Source organism: Pezoporus flaviventris, unplaced genomic scaffold (genome assembly GCF_033815535.1).
Source record: "Pezoporus flaviventris isolate CSIRO_AGI_PZ_B2104156 unplaced genomic scaffold, CSIRO_AGI_Pfla_v1 ptg000001l, whole genome shotgun sequence".
In the NCBI taxonomy this organism is placed as follows: Eukaryota; Metazoa; Chordata; class Aves; order Psittaciformes; family Psittacidae; genus Pezoporus; species Pezoporus flaviventris.
In genome coordinates, this window is record NW_026892549.1 from 35,731,798 (window position 1) to 35,752,964 (window position 21,167).

General features: G+C 39.2%; 1 protein-coding gene across 4 annotated transcripts in view; it reads left to right on the top strand.

Annotated features, from left to right (window-relative positions):
- Window positions 1-17,568, top strand: part of TANK (TRAF family member associated NFKB activator) — a 29,000-nt gene extending 11,432 nt beyond the window's left edge. For all 4 annotated transcript variants that reach the window (XM_061451757.1, XM_061451776.1, XM_061451766.1 and 1 more), the window contains 5 exons: window positions 5,189-5,368; window positions 6,232-6,308; window positions 8,461-8,579; window positions 10,483-11,066; window positions 15,349-17,568. In XM_061451757.1, coding sequence (XP_061307741.1) covers window positions 5,189-5,368; window positions 6,232-6,308; window positions 8,461-8,579; window positions 10,483-11,066; window positions 15,349-15,516 — 1,128 coding nt within the window. In that variant the 3' untranslated portion in view covers window positions 15,517-17,568. The remainder of the gene's footprint in view (window positions 1-5,188; window positions 5,369-6,231; window positions 6,309-8,460; window positions 8,580-10,482; window positions 11,067-15,348) is intronic.
- The last annotated feature ends 3,599 nt before the right edge of the window (window positions 17,569-21,167 follow it).

Below are 21,167 nucleotides of genomic sequence, written 5' to 3' on the forward strand. Positions count from 1 at the left end.
GCATGGTTAGAGCTTAAATTTTAGAAGTTTAAAATGAGGGAAGGGTCAGCTTTTCTGTTCTCTAGTAGGTGGCCATAGTTGTGTATTTTACCTGCTGTTGTCAAACTGTTGCCAGTGTGTTATAAAATGTTTTGGTGGGGGGGTTGGGTTGTGGGTTTTTTTTTTTATTCACATTCGTGTTCACTGAAATAGGTGAGTGGACCAGATTGGCTTAGTGTTCAGTACCAAACCATATACAAGATTATCAGATTTTTTTCAGTCACCTGCTTGAGGAGACCAAAGAGACCTAAATTGCTGTCTCATTTTGAGTACAGCCTGGCCAAACTTTATTAAGTAAGTAGAATATAGATCTGGTTACTGTTTCGGACCTGAAGCTACACAGCGAACAGAAAACCTTAGTAAGCAAGATTAGACAATGTAAAGTAAATCTTCTTCTGTATGCTATTTTTAGTACAAAATCAGACATCAGAATCCTTGTAAACTCCATAAAACATGAAACTAAAGTCAGTAGTTATGACAAGAAAACATGTTCATGTAGAACTAATTAGACCCTGCTACCCAGTATAAGAAATTCTGGATTGATAGCTTTTTTCTTACTGCTTCATCTGTTTAATACAAATAATAAGAGTTTGTGGTTAAACTGTTAAAAGCTACAGTTAATATTCCTTGAGACTACTTGCAGTACATCAGTTGAATAGTATTCTTGAAGCTATCTGACAATTTGTTTATTCTGGGAAGCCATTGAAACACTAAAAATAAAAGGACCTGTCTTTGCAGCAGTACACTCTGGGGACTGACTGGCTGTGGACAAGCTCTGTTGGAAATGGAGCTGAGGTCTTGTTAGACAGCAAGCTGAACATGAGCCAGCAGTGTGTCCTGGCAGAAAAGAAGGGCAACAGCTTCCTGGACTGTGTTAACAGGAGCACAGGTAGCACACCCAGGGAAATGTATATCTCACTTTATTCAGCATTCATTGGACTGCATCTAGAACATTACATGCAGTTTGGAACCTCCAGTACAGGAAAAACATTGATAAACTAGAGTGAATTCAGCAGAAGCCCCACTGAGGTAGTTGGGAGCTTGAGTACATACCCTGTGAGAAGAAGATGCAGAAACTGGACTTGTCCAACCTGGAGCAGATAGGGCTTCAGGGGAAGCTAGTAGTGTTCTAATAACTGTGCTGAGGTTAACAGGCAGATGGAGCCAGGGTCTTAGCCGTGGTGCATGGCAAAAGGATGAGAGACAATGGGTAGTTGAAACATGAAGGGTTCAGACTTGACCTACGTGAAAACTTTTCATCATGAGGACAGCCAGGCATTGGAAAGAGTTGACCATAGAGGTTGTGTAGTCTCTATCCTTAGAGAATTCAAGGCCAAACTGAGTAACCTGATCATGTTTAAAAAATCCATTGTATGATCAAGTACTTAACTGAGCAGGTATAGTGTGTGTGGTATACTTAATCATTATGGCATTCACTTTATAAACTTCAGCCGGTTTATAAATCTTACCACATTGTTGCAAATATCCAAACTCAATCAGTACTAGAAACTGTAGGATCATCAAGCTATGAAGGGCTATATTATTGAAAGATCCTAAAAAGTGCAGTCATTTCTCTAGTGTTTCTCCTGGTGGTGTACCCTGACAGTGCGTGAGAATGATGATTTACATCAGTTAGGTACTGCTATATCTTCATTACAACATGTTGCATGGCTCTTCTCACGTTGTTTCTTGTTCCAACTTCCTGCAGGAGAATGTAGGAGAAAGGAAAGAGAACCATTACTGCAGTCCATCCAATTATTTGAAAGGTTTTAGAAGCTCACGTTACTTGGAGCTGTAATAGTCACAAATAGATAAATTATGTGTGTGCAGACTAATGCTGTGTCACAGGCTCAGTGAGTTATTTTACTGTCTTTAAGGCAGAGTTGTTCTTCAAGGGCAAGTGTCATCTTTGACATAAGCTTTTTCCTGGGTGTTTGGATTTCCAGCAAATCATTTTCAAAGGACAAACTGCATCCCATTGGCTTTTTAAACAGGAAATCAAATTTGACCATCGAATGGCCATAGATATAAGAAAGAAATTCTTTACAATGAAGTGGTGAAACACTAGCATAAGTTGCCCAGAGAGGTAGTAGATGCCCCATCCCCAGAAGCATTCAAGATCAGGCTGGATGGGGCTCTTGAGCAACCTGATCTAGTTGAAGATGTCCCTGCTCATTGCAGGGAGAGGTTGGACTAGATGACTTTTGAAAGTCCCTTCCAACACAAACTATTCTTTGATTCTAATGTTTGGGAACCCTGTGACCAAATAACTGCTGAGAGGTAGCTTGGGGTCTGTGAACCCACACTATATCGCTGCCCATTCCTGGAGTGGCAAAAAGCAGTTCCCCATACTATAATGTAGTCTTTAAAGAACATGGAAAAGGTATACTTATAAAACTATGTTCAGCATATGGCCTTGCTATAATTTTCTTCAGATTTGTTAAGCATACTTTTATGCATGTCTCCATCTTCTCTTAACACAGATTGTATTTTTTTTCCACAGCACTTGATATGATTGTCTGTTCTCATGGATCAGATACTTCCTTAACTTGCTTTCAACTTTCTGTGCCTCATAGTATTGTAATTCTTCATAGTGTTCTTCTTGTGCCATTTCAGAAATCTGTCTGCTTTAGCATCAGTTATAGATGATGACATATGACAACTGTGTGCAGTTCTGGTGTCCTCAACATAAGAAGGACATGGAGCTATTGGAGCAAGTCCAGATGAGGGCCACAAGGATGACTGGGGGCTGGAGCACCTCCCATACCAAGCCAGGCTGAGAAAGTTGGGGCTGTTCTGCCTGGAGAAGAGAAGTCTCCATGAAGACCTCATAGCAGCCTTCCAGTGTCTGAAGGGGGCCTATAAGGATGGTGAACAGGGACTCTTCATCAGGGACTGTAGTGATAGGACAAGGCATAATGGGTTCAAACTTAAACAGAGGAAGTTCAGGCTAGATATAAGGAAGAAGTTCTTCACTGTGAGAGTGGTGAAGCACTGGAAGAGGTTGCCCAGAGAAGTAGTAAATGCTCTATCCTGGCAGTGTTCAGGGCCAGGTTGGACAGAGCCTTCGGCAACATGGTCTAGGGTGAGGCATTCCAGCCCATGGTAGGAGGGTTAGAGCTAGATGATCTTGTGGTCCTTTCCAACCTAAACCATTCTATGATTCTATGATTGTTTAGCCTAAAATCTTTAGTCATCTATGCTTGGTTTTTATCCAGAACTATATGTAAAAAAAAAAAAAAGTCTTTCTCCTTTTTCTCTCCTTTGTTCTTTGAATTTTCTTTTTTAACTGCTTCCCTGGATTCTTACCTACTATGATGTATATAGATTCTACACTACAAGAGTGTAGAAAGCGTTTCATGATCTATACATATATTCCCTACACCACCTGCTGGAATTGCAAAGCATGGAAAAAGGGTTAAGATTAAGGAGTTGCTGGGATACAAACATCCCGTTTTTAGACAATTTTGAACCTACTGAGCAGAAGAGACTTAATATGGACCCTTGAGATATCATCCAAGTCTGGAGCTGCTTTGAAGCTCTTACTATAGGTTTACTATTCAAAGTCACAAATGAGACTGAAATAAAAAAACCAATGCCTTCAAAGCTCATTTTCTGTAGGGTTGGGTTTTTTTTCCATCCAGCTAGTATAACTTTTTGAGGCTAAACTATTATATCAGCTGCATATACACATCCATGCTTAACCACCCAGTCAGTGTCTCTGTAGACCAGCTCTGGACACATCCCTACATGGCTGTCATTGTCTAGAAGAGTAGTCCTTACCTACCTAACTGCCAAATGCACAACCTCACCCAGTTTAGGTCCCATTTGTAAATAAAGCAAGTGCTCCTGAAAAAACACTTGATTTGCTTTCCTTTTTAACTTGCCCTACCTGCCTAGAGTGTTTATCACTGCTTTTTATTTATAGTTCTTGCAGAGTTAACCCCCTGGGCTTACTTCTCTTTCAGAGACAGACATTAGGCTTCAGGCCACATTTTATAACATTTGATACAAATCAAGATGAGTACTTCTATAGATTTCATAAACTGACAACTATAAGGTTTTCATAGCTACAGTTTTTTATCATAAGTTGTTTCTTGAAAATTATCCAAGGACTATCTTTGTTCATATTAAAAAAAAATACGCTATATTCTTCATTCCACCAAAAAGCCCACATACATAAAAGTTCCATTAATTATATGGATAGTTAAACTGGGGTCAGCCATTGCTTTTTATTTCACTTTACACTGAAGCCCTACTTTGAGTACTGTGTGCTATTTTGGGCACCTCAGTGAAAGATAAAGATGTCAAACTATTAGAGCGTGTTCAGAGGAGGGTAACCAAGATGGAGAAAGGGCTCAAGGGCAGCAGTTCATGGGGAGCAGCTGAGGTCACTTGCTTTGTTCAGCTTGGAGAAGGGGAAGTGTTCATCTCTTCTCTGTGACCAGCAATTGGACACAAGGAAGTGGAATGAAGCTGTGTCAGGGGAAGTTCAGTTCAGGCTGGACATTAGGAAAAGGTTCTTCACCAGAGGGTGGTCAGTCACTGGAACAGGGTTCCCAGGGAAGTGGTGATGGCACCAAGCCTGTCAGAGTTCAAAGAGCTTCTGGACAGTGTTCCTGGTTACATGGTTTAGTGTTAGGTGGTCCTGCAAGGAGCAGAGACTTGAACTCAATGACCCTTCTGGGTCACTTCAAACTTGCAATATTCTGTGATTCTGTGGTTCTATGATTCTGTTATTGGGTCTGCTCAAAAATTAAGCAGAATATAACCTTCTTCAAAATTGTTTAAGATTGAAATTAATTAAATGCTATTTTATATATTGTACATACAATATCTTGTACATAAAATGTTAATGTAAATCATACAGTAAGTAAACCAAGTGAGTGTCTTTATTTCTTATAAACACTAATATGACTTTCAGAAATTCAGAACATACAGTTCTTTTGAGTAATTATCTATGATGAGTTACCACTATGTGTAGTGGTAGAAGGTCTTTACTATGAGTTTAAAATTATTAATGTCATAAATAAGACTGACATTTATGTTGCAAAAGCTTAATTTAGCTTATTCTACACTGCTGAACAGTGCTATTCCACAAGACTCAGTTCTGTTAATTGTACTGGTGCTTCTAAAATTGTTTGTTTAGGAACAGTTAGAAATTGAGAGCATGAAATTGAAGCAACTTGAAGACAAAAATAATCAAAAGGAAAGGAAGCTGATATCTATTATTTCCAACCAAGAAAATACAATAAGAAGTCTGAAAAGCAAATTGAAAGAATTAAGTGAAGCACAAAAGGATATACAGATGCCAGAAGATAAAAGGGAGGTAAGATACAAAACCATATAGAGATAAAATGAAAAAAAAAACCCAACAATTTTTAAATTATTTCTTCTTTCAAACATGTTTATACTAGTTATTATAAGAAATCATTTTAAATTTAAGCATCATATAATTACTTGGAAATCGTTAAAGTATGTAAAGCACATAGGGAACACCAAACTATTAAGTACATATTGGCTGCTTTGTGTGTTAATTATTTCATGTTATGTCCTCAAAATTTAGTATTTGTGAAAACACCAGATTAGCATTTCTGTTTTGTAATTTTCCATTGGGAGTTTTCACCAAGATTGAGTTGTTTTTTTCGTTTTTATGCCACTCTATTTTTGGTTACAGAATAGCATCCAGAGTGCTATTCTGTCCTTGTGGGATAGCTGGATTTTAAACTATGTAATACTAGAATGAGCCACAAGGTGGTAGTCAAAGTTAATAACTTACTTAAAAAACATCTAGAACTCTTGACATACCGGCTTGTGATGTGCTCATTGAAAATTTCAGTGAATATATTGGTTTTTCAGAGCTAAAGTAGCTAAATACCTCACTAGCAAGCTTATACACAATACATAATCTTAACTTATATGTGACTGAAATGGAATTACAGTCAAGCAATATTCTTAGAACCAGTTTCCTTTCAGGGAAATGTGAGCAGAAGAATGCCACAATGAGTTGCTGAGTTAAACTAAAAATAGGAATTTCACAGAAACTGTAAAAAAATGCTTTTGTAATTCTGTGAAAGTTTTGAGAGGTTCCAGGACCAGGTGAGGGATCCCACTATATTTTTATTCAGATCAGGGTGAAGAGCAAAATTAATATGCTTACCGCTGATCAATATTTTCATATTTTACTTCAAGGTGAAAAGTAAGAAAGTTGTTCCAGATAAGCCTGAATTATCTCTAGGGATCTCTGGTGTTTCACCTGTGTCTGAAAGGTAAATGCTTTTGTAGCACGGTTTTTGAAATTTGCTTTTGTCTTTTCTGCTATTAAATAAGACCAGCTATTTCCCTGTTTTCTATACAGCACCTTAAAAAATGAATGGGGAGGTGGGGCGGGGGAGGAGTAGAGGTCAAAGAGCCAATGTGGGAAGGTGTTAAAGCCGGCAACTATATGGAATCATAGCTGAGGCTTTGCAAGTATGTAGGGATAAGTTGAGAGGAAGAAAAATAGCCACTTGGTTCAGCAGGAGGTTAAACTCTCTGGGAAACGGCAGTGGATGTTAAAGCTGGGTTTTGGGTAAGCATTAACTCTCTTCAGAGCAGGAAGGTACAACTGTAACAGATTAACTGATGGCAGCACAGCAGAGGAGCCTGCTGCGCTGCCAGGAGGAAGTACAATAGTCAGCATGAGCCATCCTAAGTGAGAGAGTTTAAAATCAGGTTTATCTGTAAGCTGAAGCCAGCCAGCCCTTGCTATGACCAAGGGACCAAAAGCAGTGTATTTCCTAAGCCAGTATTCCCTCTTCTGCCTGTGTTTTGGGGAAAGTATTGACCAAAGTCTAAAGTTTGCATTTTTCACAGGATAGGCAGTAATACCACTTTTCACAATTTTGCTGAGGTCAAGTTGAAGATTCTTTAAGGTGCAGCTAGGAGAGTATTAGGGAAAAGTATCACCAGTTCTTGCTGTCTTCTTATACTCTTGACTAGCCATCTGCTTTTGGCAGATGAACTACATGATCTTTAGTCTGAGTCACTACTGCTTTATGATAAGAAAGAGAGGAATAAGATTGTGATGTGATAAAGACTTTTTTGTCCTTAAAGACTTTTTGTCTTCATACTGATTTAAAAATAAAAAACCTTTACCTGTCTTCTGTCTCCCTGCTCTCCAGTAACTCCCTTACTTTACTGTTTGCTTGGAAAGAGGTATGTGACTGGTAAGATTACTGGTAATCTTACACTAGTAAGATTATAGTATCACAAAAGTCTAGCAAATTAAGATTGATTCATCTAATCATATGTATATTTTAAAGCTCTGATTAGGAACTTGTGACAAGAATCTTTTTTAATTCTTTATTTATCAAACACCTGAAAAAGGGTCAGAATGTAAGTGGTAACAGTAGCAACTTTAACTCCTTCTGTAGATTTGGGATTTTTTTCAAATGAATTACAAATAGACATTTATGTCCTCAGAAAGAGAAACACAATGGAAGTAAGAACACAGCCATGACACTCCTGATATATATGAATAGGCAATAAAGAGGAAAACAATTCACTGAATCAAAGAAAAATCCCTTTTGAGCTCTTCTGGTACAAAGATGCAAACAAGAACTCAAATCCAACTTCACTTTTTCATCCTTGAAGTTCCATTTTATATCATCCATTATATTGTGCTTAGAAATATAAATCACTCAGCAAGTTTATCAAAATTTTGCAATGGAATTTTATGGATGCATCAATAACTGAATAACCTAGTGCCTTTAGGCAAATAAAACTCACACTAGCATGAAGAACTATTTTTCTATTCTCAGTGCAGATAACTAAATACGGGATGTCCATATGATACTCTGGAAAAGATATAATAAAAAAAAATCAAAATAAAAGGGAAAGTCATGTGATATTGCATAAAATAAAGAAGTAATGAGTTCACAAGTCCCTCTTCAAAATGTCAGGTAGACAGAGAAGGAAGAAGCAGTAATAAATGCTTGTGTATTCCTTGTCCTGCAAAGTCTGAAATGCACAGAAAAGAATGGTAAACAATTAATGTTTGCAGAAGTATCAGCAGCTTATTTTCCCTATAATGAGATGGAAACAGTATCCTTGTGAAAGATAAGCTGTTCCACAAAATACCTGAGAGAACTGAAGGAAATGTAAAGGCTGGATTTTCTGAGGGGGGGTCGTTGAAGAGTCAGGCCCTAAGTTCAAATGTATGTGTATGTGATATGACTAAACAGCTCTTTGATGAGATTTTCTTTTCCCTTTTCTGCTTGCTTTTACTGAGGAAAACAAAAATATGTATACATATGTCGAGAAACAAGGTATCCAAGAAAAGTAGCTTACACTATTGTTTTTCTCTGGTTTGTGGGTGTGACTAGATTAAGGTCACAACAACCTGAATTGGTTGACTGATTTACAATTTTGATCTTCCAGGGAGAATGTGGAGACTATTTTCCAGGACATGAAAGAAGAGTGGCATCGAATATGTATGCTAGCCAGAGAACAAACAGACCAACTGAGTAAATTTAAGATAAAGCCAGAACCTGAAACTGGTAATATCATACTTAAGCTCTTATTGTGATTCAACTGTTTGAAAGCTTTGCTTTATATTTGAAAATACTGTAAATTACACATACATAGAAGTACTTCCACTGTTTACCATCTGCCTTTTTCAAGTCTGTTCACATGGTGCTCAGTATTTCACCAAGAAAACGCACCGCCAGTTTTGGCATTCTATGACGAATGCTCCAAATCACATGCTATAAAAGACAGTCATCACATCAATGGCTCTTGTAATTGTTTTGTCCCTTGGAGTGAGAGGCAAGCACTTACTACATGTGATATTCCATCATACTGTGTGAATGACAGCACTTGCTTGCTTTTAATTTAGCTGTCAGTTCAAAAGATGTCTGTTATGAATGTCTCTAGCCCCATGTCTGTTAGAGGAAAACTGCTGGACTGAGGAGAGCTGGAGGACTTATTTTCTGGACTTCCTTGTGCAGACTTTTGAATGCTGTTTTGTTATATGGGACAGGAGTTTAATCCAACACTTCCTGAAAACAAAAGAAAGGCTTGATTTTTATTGCAACTGGAAGAGATCCTGAATGTCGAGTTTTGCTAATGCTTACGTTATATTGAATGTAAGCTATTATTGGTATTCCTTACAAGCTAGCAGGATCAGATGCTTAGGTGATCTCAAGAAACACCTGCCAAACTTACATGGTTGAAGCAAGAGATGCTGATTTCAGTACTTGCTTCTTATTTAGGTTATATAATTACTAAACTTTTTTTACCTTAAGTGCTCATGTAGAGTTTGTGGCTTCAGATTGCTATGTCTGAACTGTATGGTTATATTCTGATTGTACAGTACTAAACTTTATTTATTATTTAGGGGTGGGAATCTGGGGGGGTGAGTGCTTGGCAACTTATTTCAGAATGGATTTATTTTCCTTAAATAAGTGCCTAACCTCAACAGTGTGAAAAGCTATACATGATAAAGATTCAATCTGCTTGATTTCTATTATTCTGTGGCCCACTTTACTACAATATCTGAGTGATGTCAGAAGGCTGCTGTACAGTAAATGTGTACTGAAGTTATTCTCTCACCTGATTAGGAGTAACCATGTGTATTATTACCATTTTTCTTAATAAAGTGCTGAAAATCATAGAATCACAGAATGGTTTGGGTTGAAAGGGACTTTAAAGCACATCCAGCTCCAGCCCCTTGGCACAGACAGGGACACTCTCCACTAGACCAGGGTGCTCAAAGCCCCATCCAACCTGGCCTTGAACACTGCCAGGGATGGGGCAGCCACAGCTTCTCTGGGCAAGATGTTCCGGTGCCTCACCACCCTCACAGTGAAGAATTTCTTCCTTATATCTAGTCTAAATCTAACCTCTTTCAGTTTAAAGCTATTCCCCCTTGTCCTGTCATTACAAAATTGAGTTCTCAAAGGGAAAATTTGGTCCCAGTTCTGAATAGTTACCGAGTTTTAAGTATTTATCAAATTTGGAAACCAGTGGGATTTTGGTACCTGAATACCTTCTAAAATTGTGCTTATGGTGCTTAGCATGTTCTTGGCACCATGTGAAATGGTTTTGGTTCCAGCTTCTATTTCTGCCAGAACACTTCAGTAAATATATGCAAGTATGTGTTAAAGAGTATGGGACAACATAATTTTCAATAAAAGGAAAATGTTTACAGTGATAAGTCAAAGAGAAATACAATTATTAGAACAGAATTACCTCCTTTTATTTCTGTTATGATAGTTTTGTGTCAGAGCTAATGTTTGTGAAAGAGAGCTATGCCTCAAGCTGATTTCAAAGAGAAAAAGTAAAGCTTAGAAAGCCAGTAAGGACTATCAAGAACCTCTCAGGAAAAATACCCCAACACCATGCCTTTAATAACTATACTTCAGTGGACTATTTAATTTTTTCTTCATTCTTTCTTTGCAGAAATACAGTTTTCCATGCCGATACAGTGTACTGATAAAACTGATGAACAAGCAGAAGAGCTTTTTAAGCCTCGGGTTATAAAGGATATAAATAGAGGTGCATCATGCATCACATCTATCACACCAAGAGGAGTGGGCCAAGATGAGGACAACTCCTCTATAGAATCACTTTCTAAATTTAATGTCAAGCTTCCACCTACAGACAATGACTCTGCTTTCTTGCAGAGCACTCAGGAAAAACCAGCAATTCCTTGTACTGGTATAGCTGAAAACATGCTTCAAGATCATCATTTTAACCTGGAGCTTAGAGACCGTGCTGTTAACCTCAGTAAACTGGAACCTAACTCATTTGAAGCTCATGGAGTTGATCTCATGACCTCAGCTTTACAAAGTTTAACTACTGTTGACAAAACAAATCGCACAGATTATGCAAACATGTCCATAGAAAATACCCATGACAAAACATGTTTAAAAACAACAGACACTGGTTTCACATTTGTACCTAAGCACACAGACCAGGGTGTACCTGAAGTAATTCTTTCATCTTCAGAAGCTGCTGGGACAGTCATCAGAGGTCCTCATCAGGTATCTTTCTAATAAGTACTGTACGTTCCAAAGAATTGTAATGATTCAGTCAACCACTTTGCAAAGATCTTTGAGACAGGATTAATATATTCGATGGGGTATCTCATCAGTCTTTTTTAAGACATTCTCTCTTGTCAGTTTTTCTTCCTGATACTGTGGAATGTGCACAAGGCACTTCTCCTGTGAAAGGGCAGGAATTTAAACAGGTGTAGACACTGGATATGCTGGCACAAATTTCAGTTCATTTAGATATTAATTGCTTCTATATATTTCAAAGCTGTCGTTAATCGGAAATTGCCCCCTAGATTGCTTTCTTTCTACCCTTGATCTCAGTTGAATAGGGCACATAGTTGTTTTAACTGTTCTTAGTGTACAGCAGAGAATATGGACTATTAAAAAGCTGAACAGTTAAATACTTCACTGTCGGAAAATGATCTACTGTTTATCTCTGTGAGGTATAAACAGCACCTTATTCCTCCCTTTAAGAAAACTTAACTCTTTCCTTCATACTTTAGAAGGAGGAAAGCCTATTTATTTTTTCAAATGAAGGAAAGTTCACTAAAATACTTTGTTTTAGGTTTATGTATGTACTTCAGGCTTGAATTTCACTTATACCTACTTGAAGTCCATGGGAACTTCTGAAAGCAATGTCCACCTGCTGTAATGCAGAAAAACGTTTCAGCAGGTTCTGACAATCACATCTCTGAATACTTTGCTGCTTTTTTGTAATCCTTTCTCAAATGAAATTGCTGGCAAAATGATAATGGACCCTTGCAGACTGGGGTTTTTTTTTACATTTCTGTGGCTTTTCTCACATCTTGTGAGAGGAAAGGTTTTCAGGTATAAGCAAACAGCGATACTTAGAAATTCTGAGAGGATGGATTTGGCAGATTTTTACTATTTACATTAATGTAGTTTTGTGTTCTTTGTCATGACAAGGCACATGCAGCAGAAGTGCTTTACCTCTTGATTTTGCCGCTGCATGACATGCAAAACTAGCATTTGGAAAGCTATTTGTAGGACATGATAGCTTTGATGTTTTCATCTCCTAAAACATAGTGCAGTTTAGATTTCTACTGCAAACCAGTTCTGGATGAAAACTTTATAGCATGTAATGTTTGCTGTTCTTCATTATTGTATTTTAAACTATAAGCCTGATTTTTCAGAATGTACTTTAAATATTTGTTTGTAATATGGAAGATCTCAATTCTATGCCAACTTATTAATCACAGATTTTATTGTGCTTTATTTTCCGTTGGGTCCTTAGTTAAAGTTATGACTGAATTAAACAAATCAAACCATTTATTTTATCACTGGTAGAATTCCTGTGGAGCTGTGAAGCATTCACTCCATTGCTTGTTACTGTCCTCTTTTTATGTATTCCCTCTCCAGCTAATTCTTTTACTAGTTAGTCTGTGTATTCAGTTTTCAATAGATGGCACCCTGCATTGTGTATTACAGAAAGTGAAACAGCTGGTATGTGATTATAAATTGAGAGGGGAGTATACAGCTTAAAAAGTAGAGAATTGTGGTTGAATAGCAATAAGCCTTGGGTTTGATGATGTATTTTTTTTAAGGAAAATGTATTAATGCTAACACTTGGAGAAGAGAAACCTAATGGTGAACCATTTCAGTATTTGTAAGTCAGATCTACAATAGTACTGTAGCACATACAGGACATTGATTAGAATGTTATACCTTATCGAGAAGCTTGCTTGAAATGAGCCAGTATTACTTTAGAATTCATAAATATATGTCTGCATATGTCAGTATATTTAAACATCCCTCGCCTTTATTCAGCTGCCTTCTGAAGAGGCTTTTAAGTATTTTTCTGAGTGAATTGGATTCAGCTTTAGTTTTTTGACTGTTAATTGTGTTAAAGGTTTGATTCACAGGTAATATATATGGAATTCAAAATAATAATGTTGTTTAAAAGTTACTTGCATACATGCCCTTTCAACTATATTAGTCTTAGCAAAACTTATTCATAAACTTGTTCTTAGTATTTTTACCATCTTTCTAAGGGTTAGTTACACTGCTTACTGCTTCTGTCATCCCTGCTGCTGGTGAGGCTCCAATAGGGAGGAATTACATACCTGATTTTTTTTTTTTAACTACTATGGAAAAAAGTTTCAAGTATTTACTACATATGTTAACTTATAAAATGGAAAACCCCATAAATGAAATAGATTTGGCAACAGTAAGTTCTTGGAACTGCTCTCAGTTGCTATAATAAATTTAGCTCTTTCCTTCTATGTGGATACTAAATGTGAAAACTCAGTCCTGTTTTCTCAGGATGTAACTTTAAAAAAAAAAAAAAAACGTGACTGAAAAGAGCAGCAGATTAAAATAAACATGGATATTAGTGGACCTAGGATTTTACAGACTACATTTAACTGAGACTTGCATATAGATGCATATGTTTATCGGTATTCACAGTTTGAGGGGGTTGTTACCACGAAAAATTGTTCTAAGAATGTTCATGATTTTTAAAGCAGATTTATAGTCTATTGATGTTAATCTGAATATTAATGTTTTTGAAATGGAACATCTGCTTAAATATATCCCTGTTCTGAAAAGCATATTAAGTACACTCAAAGAAAGGAACAGAAGTTAAGTGCCTGCCTCAGTGGGTTGCTCTAAGAGTACCTCCCCTTGTTGTGCTTTCAAGATTAGAAATCTAACTTTGTCCTTTGTGGGGTTTTTACAATACTATTTTATTTTCTTTCAAATTGTGCTTTACATCATAAGGTATTAGAAACAAGTAATTCTAAACACATTTCTGTAGGGATGTTTAAGTGTGTCAGTGTCTAGATAGATTTAGTATGCAATTTACACCAGCAACATACAATAAGTAGACTCTTTGAGCTAAAAAAAGTGGTGTGATTGCACTTAATTACTAATTAGTCAATTTAATTATATGGATTGCTGACCATAATGAAAGACAGTAAATCTGCTATTGCTATCTGATAAGCTAAACACTGTTTAAATAGGGAATGGGCAGGAAATTAATTTCAGGAAGTTCAGCTGGTTTAAAAAGAAGGTTTAACCGTAATGAATGCCAGGTTAGTTGTACAGTGAGTTATCACAGGAGGAATAAACAATATATTCTAACTACTTGGCTTGATGAAATTTGAGTAGGAGCTAAAAAGTGAAACTCGTAGGTAAGTATCAATAGCAAGAAATTTAAAACTTCTAAAGAAACTATTCTCTGAAGTATTCTTGTTTGCTTTGCCATGTGTGACTGAAGCAAGAGAGAACTGAGCCAAAAGAAACTGTAGGGTGCTCTTCTCTTCTAGTTTCCATCCCCACATAGAGCTCAAACCAGCTTGGTTCCATTCTGTCTACTTTGTCATCACAGTAGTATGCATTTAGTTTCCAGTTTACTCAAAACTTAATCATCCTGGCCATATAACATAACAATTTTATCTTGGTTTGCTAATACTAGTGAAACTTAATTTTTAACTTTACCCTGAAAACTGATAAAAGACTTTTTGATTCCTCGTTGATATGATGCTAAATAATTAGTGCACACTATAACTTAGGAGTATGTATCAGGCTGAAGTCTCTTGAACTCCAATGTCGGGTAAACAGACTTGCTTGCTGACTTTAACTAGCTCGGGGACCAAGAGCAGTACAGCTGCTGAACCAAATTTAGTATAGTTTACAGAATTGCCTGAATACATGGATAGATATTCAGGTGGTCCCAATGAGTATGATGATGTTATGGCAGAAGGAATTCCTAAAGAGATTTTTTTAGACAATTTTTAGACAAATATATATTTAACAGGCAGTCAGAGCAAATAAGTAACTGAGGCTGTGTGACATTGCTCTAGTCATTTTGTAAGTAAGCTGAAAACTAATTAGGTGTCAGTAAGAATAGAAATAAAATATGATTCACATTAACTCTTACATGAAACATTTTTTTCCTAAGGTAAAAATGTGGGTTTTCATTTCTTTTAAATGGCTGTTATGTACTGTGACTTCTACAGTAAAATACTGAAATGCAAAGTTAAAGATAGGCTGGTATTACAGACTTTTGCTCATAGCAGTATTTGTCAACAATATATACCAAGGCATTTTAATTGTTTGCAAGGATAGTATGTTTATAGAACTTAAAAACAAAAAAAAAATCTAAGTCCTATCTTGTTTTTCTTAAATGAGAACTCTCTAGTTTATGTCTCTGGCCAGACAGGTGTAAAGAGCACCTATATAAATACAAACCACAGCATCATGTAGACCACATAGTAAACCACAGCAATAATCATTTTGTTTCTTTTAGCTCATTTGGCAGCCTGAAGACAATGATTTGCTGGCACAATCTTATACAGCCTCTGAACTGAATCAGTGTGGAATATGCGAATTCTGTCAAGAAGTTTTCCCACCATCTATGACATCTAAGGAAGATTTTCTTCGGCATCTGAATTCCCACTTTAAAGTACAGTCTTAATGTATGAGAATTCAATGGTTCACTGTTTTGCATATATTTTGATTTTTTTTTTTATTCAATAGATACGCTAAGAATTGAAGAATTAAGACTTCTTGTAACAAGAACTCATGACTGAAACGGTGTGTCAGATAAGCAAGTTCTTAATTGTCCTTTGACAAGGTAACATGAAACTGTCAGTCACTTCAATATTGTAATTCACATTATTGCTTGTTTTGCTTCAGTATTGCCTTCAAGAGTGATGTTAAACACCTTTTTCTTTTTTTTTTCTCCTTTTTCCTTTTTTTTTTTTTTTCCTTTTAATTTATGAGTGTAGATTTGCAGAATTAATGCCTTAATCTGGCTGGGGAAACCGGTGTAATGCTAGGATGTTTTTTCTCACTATCCAGTGATGTGATTATGTTCTCCTTGAAGTAAACAGGAAGAGAAGTAGACTCCCATTTTTCATTTCTCTTACAAAAATTCCAAATTTAACTTACAGTAGCGAACCTCTTAATTGAGATTCTTGTAAAATCATCTCAGTAACTGAATGCCAGGTATGTCAAAATTAGAGTAGGCTTGTTCATTAGTAACATAAATGAATGGTTGACTCTCCCAGATGAATTGTTTACTAGAGAGAGTAATCAAACACAGCACATAAATTACCCATTTGCCAAAATCTATCAGTAGCAATTTTATGGATATCTGTTACATGTTATAAAAAAAAAAAAGAAATATTATTTTGTGTACCTTTCTATCAATAATCTGTGAAAATACACCCACGGAAAAAGTTGTATTACTATGAGGGATAAAGTGAGAAAGGATTAAACTTTCCCTAAAACTAAGAATACCAAAGATTATTTACCTTTCCTTCTGGCCTGGTATGAAGGATTGCTGAAGTCTGTTACAGCCTAGAAAGAAAAACATAATCACCGAAATCTCAATGACTCAATTTTTAACTAGAATAAGCTTCATGGCCTTCTCAATGCAATTTAAATTTGTGTTTAATTGAAACACTGTATTCTGATAAAGTTTGCACATTTTCTGGGTTTATTAGGATCAGATTAAAAAGGGGGGGTACTAAGTAATTTCATTTGATCATAGCAACTAGAAGTTTTTTGCATTTGACCTGCATATAGGTTTTAGTCCTGATATTTGATAATTAGCATTAATATTTTCATAGCAGCAAAACACAACAGTTTCTCGTTTTAAAGATTTGTTTGCAGGTGACACTTTCTGGGAAGAATTAACACCTGCACATTTTTAGAAATTGATTTTTCTAAAATTATTTCCTCTATTTTAAACACCTCATGTTTGTGACTGGCTGTCAACAGAGTGTACTGTAATAAACAGCAGTGCGCAGGGCTTGTCTGCTCCATGACCTGGAGAAAGAGTTTGTTACTATTAACAGCTCTAAACCCCGGCGGTATCCCGCGCAGAAGAGGATACGTTCATCCCCGGGCTCGCCGTGCAGCGTGTGAAGTACCTCCCAGGCGAGCGCGGCTGGGGGTGGTTCCTGGGGGAGACAGAAGTTCCAGGATTGGGAGGAGAGATGGGGATTCGCACATCTCCAGCCAGCCCGACACAAAGCCGACTTGTCCTCTCAACCGTGAAATTCGAACTCAGGAGCTCACGTTATTAAGAACTGAACAAACTGCGAGTCACCTTTAAAGAAAATAAAGTCATCTCTGTGTGTCCGTCGCCGTCGTGTCTCCTCTCCCCGCCGTGCGCGGACGCTGTTCGGCTGGCGCGGAGGGAGCCCCGCGCGGGGCCGCGGGTCTTTGTTGGTGGAGGCTGCCAGAGCTCCGCGCCTCCCGCAGGGCCATGCTCCCCCCCGCTTCTGCGGCCGGGGGAAGGGGGCTGGACGACAAGACGACACAGACAGTTGTCCAAAGCCTCGTCTCACGCAGAGCCCATCCCTCTCCCGCTAGGAGGGCTCCTGCCTAGTGCGGCGTCTTAGGAAGCTGTTTAATTCTGCATGCTTAAAACTATTGCTGCCTGAGGGTGTCCGGTTAGGCTGGGCCATCAAACCACTGCGAGGGGCACCACTCTGGTTTAAAAATAAATAAATAAATACCAAGCTAAGCAGTTGTGAGCAGCTTGAAGTAGGAGGCGAGTGCGGTCCCTGAGCGGGCCCCACTCATACAACTTTACTGGAGGAGGCTGCTGCTGCCAGCAGGGACATCTGCTTTATTACACTCACTAGAGGAGGTTCAGCATTCCTCCCGCCGCTCCCCCTTCCTCACCAGCTCAGCTCAGCAGAGGAGGCTGAATCCAAACGGGAGGTGGGATTTCATTAAAAATAATAATACTAAATTATTACTAAATACTTGAGGGGAAGGACCGAACAGCAGACTTATGCCAAGGGGCACTGACGAGTTCCTGCCGCTCAGGGCCGGCGGAGTCCTTCCCGGGGCCGGCGGCCGCCGTTAGCGAGAGCTCTCGTTCCGACCCGAAGGGAAGGCAGAAGGAAGCAAACCACCCCCCGGCTGCCCAGGGACGGGCTGGGGCATTACGACCCGCTCAGCCCGGTGCAAGAGCTCGGTGCCGGCGGCCGGGGAGAACACATGTAGCTGCTCTGTTTCCCCGGCTAACTCGACAGCTGCTCGTAGCTCCAGTAATTAGACTGTCAGTGCTTGTTAGAGGAGAGGAAAATGCTCCTATGACAGATTCCACGAGTCCTCTGTTTTTTTAAGATTTCTCAGAAATCACCAGAGCATTAGCTGAGATCTCTTATTTCTCTGGAATTGGAAGGGAAGAAGTTCCCTCTGCCACCTCGCACTCCAATCAGAGCGTTCTTCTGACTCCCATGAAACACATGAATTTATCCTAAGAGGTTCAGAAGTTACCTGCCTTCCCTGTCTACCCGGGGGAAAAAAAAAAAGGAGGTCCCTGGCAGTGTGAATTTACTTTTAAAATCCCCTCCTCGTATTTCTGAATTTGACTAAACAACTCAGTAGAAAGACAGGTTTTTCTCTATTAACTGATCAGAGGAGTCTCTACGCATGATCCTTCCTCACCCGAGCTAACGTTAATTCAGAGGATGCTCAGGAGAGGCTCTTCCCTCTCACGAACAAAAGCACTGGAGGATCAAGCCGAGATGCTCCTACCCCCCCACCCATGGTTCACTCAGCAGATGAAACTCAGAGGAGGCGATTTCTTTCCCTCCCTACCGTACATTCCCCTTTCCCCCGCAATCATACAAGGTTAACTCAACAGAGGAGTCTCAATCCAAATGGCAACTGGGATTGCATTTAAAAAAAAAAAAAAGGGGGGGGGGGGGAGAAAAAAATCAGAAATAGGGAAAGAGAAAAAGCAGCAGGCTGATTACGAGGTGTCAAAACTGCCAGGAGCAAGAAGGTGATAGCAATCAGGGGTGAGAAGAGTGCGCCATTCGTGCGGGGCAGCTAATTATCCGTCTCATTTGAGAAGAGCAGCATTCGAGGCAGCAGCGTTCGCCTGCTGAACGGTGACAGATTGGCGCGGAGGAGAGGGGAGGTGTTAAAACAATGGAGCCGGGCTTGCGAGCGCTGCTGCATGCTAATCAGCCCGGCCTCCTTCCTTCCTTCTTTCCCTCCCTCCCTCCCTCCCTGGTTTCCCTCCCTCCGCCTGCCTGCCGCGATCCCTCCTTCTCTGTGGCCGCATGGCAAGCCCCGCACAGCCAGGCCCCTCGCAGCAGCTAGCATCACACCCGGCAGGGCTGGTACCCAGGGGAGTTCCGGCGGGGCGGCGCGGAGGACGTGCAGCGCCGGGAGACCCGGCCGGCTTGTGGGTACCGCTGGTAGATTTCAGATCTCGCCCTTGGTGCCCAGGCTTCCAAGAGCCCGTCAGTGTGCGCCCCGCAAGGGGAAGAGGCGATGAGCCATTCCTACAAGTCCTGTGGGTTCTTTAGGCTGTCATCCCGGCTCCCTCTTCCCTGCAAGAGGACAGCCGGGACTGTAGCAGTGTTCCCTAGTAAGAGACAACCTCCGCCAAAACCCCAGACCACCCCGAAAGGTGAGGGAAATGCAGAGCTGTGCCAATTAGTGATGGGCTCCGTTGCTTAGCTCTGCACAGTCACTAGAGTCCAGAACGCTAAATAGATTGTAAGCAAGTTGTATGGCCTCTCTTCCACCGCTGCCTTTTGCCTCTCGGATCACTTGGCCTTGCGAGCCTGAATGACCACATATACCAAATTTGACCTCCTGAGTTGATACGAAAAGGGCCGACTTCCCTCAGACAAGGAACAGCTATTCCCATTTGCAACCAGGGCTTCAGGGTCTGCAGAGAGAGGATAAATGCTTTGCGTGGGATCACTTTGGCTCTAGCTCTCCCAGAAAGTCCATGCTCTGTGGGCCTCACCGGGCAAACCCTCGAGCTGGAGCGTTGGCAGCCCAGCTACAGCGAGTGCTCCACTCTGCCAGGGAGAAGCAGAGGAATGAGCGTTGGAATGTTTACTCTCCAATATTTCTCAGTTTCCATTCCATCCTGCCCTGAAAGATTTCTGATTACTATACACTTCAAAATAGTATTTATTACAGATTTACATAATCTGTATGTTTTATGTTAAGGGAATAACACATTGATGCTGTACTACTGAAAGGAGTTAATCTAAACTATGTAGTGTCTGCTATAACAGAGCTCCAACTAAAACAGTCTTGTTTCCTGGCACTGACAAGTAACACATATCCAGAAGGACACTGCCCAGCATATTAGGTAAGATGCCAGGTGAAGCCATTGCTTGACTCCTGAACCTTCACTGGGTTATGGATCAGCAGTCGGCAAAATGAGCTTACATGCGTCTCTCTGTAACCTCCTTAATTTAACAAGTGTTATTTCAAATAGCATGTGCCTGTTTTATGACAAGATTCATGCGAGTAAGCAAACACTGAAAAGGATTAGACTGGTTTCGGCCTAAGGTAAGCAGCAGGATAACTCAGGTTGAATGCTATTCAAAATAGATTTGAGTGCGTGCATGGCCAGGCGGTAGTAATAGCATTTATATTTTGTTATTCTAAGTCTGTCGTTGAGTGTACTTGATGAGATTGTCCATGAGCATACAGATGGTGAGATTTTCATGATTCTGTGGCATACTGACATCTCAGGCTGCAAAAATAAATTCACAGATCACTGCAATACCTAAGAAGTAGAAAAATGCAGTTCACCTTAATGCTCCATATCCAAGTGCTTTATGTCTGAAGAGATTTTATAACACTAGATTCACAACTTTGTGCAAATCTGGAATGCTGATTTAATGGATTTACAATATAAATCAAAATATAAGATCACTCCTGTGCCCTCGTTTTAAGTATATTATTTTTTCCCGTGTTTCTGAATTTAGAAATATGGAGGGTGGAGATAAAAACTTGCCTTTCTTTGCTATTATCTATAATAATTTTTTAAAACTGTACATAAATGTGAAAAGGAGGAGCTGACTTTTCACTAGGTCAATTTTACTTTTCATTAAAAGCTTTCTGGAGTGTTTCTCGATTTCACATCATTTTCCAAACAGGTAACAAATTATTATATCTATTTTGATGATTTATGCTGCACTGAAAATGTATTTGTGTCAAATACGAATAGCTTCTCGAATATAATAATCACTTTCTTTTTTCCTAAGCAGCCATACTGTGGACTGCTCCGTACATCAGCCTCTTCAGCCTGGAAGCCAGCACTGGTACTGCTCATAAATAGCT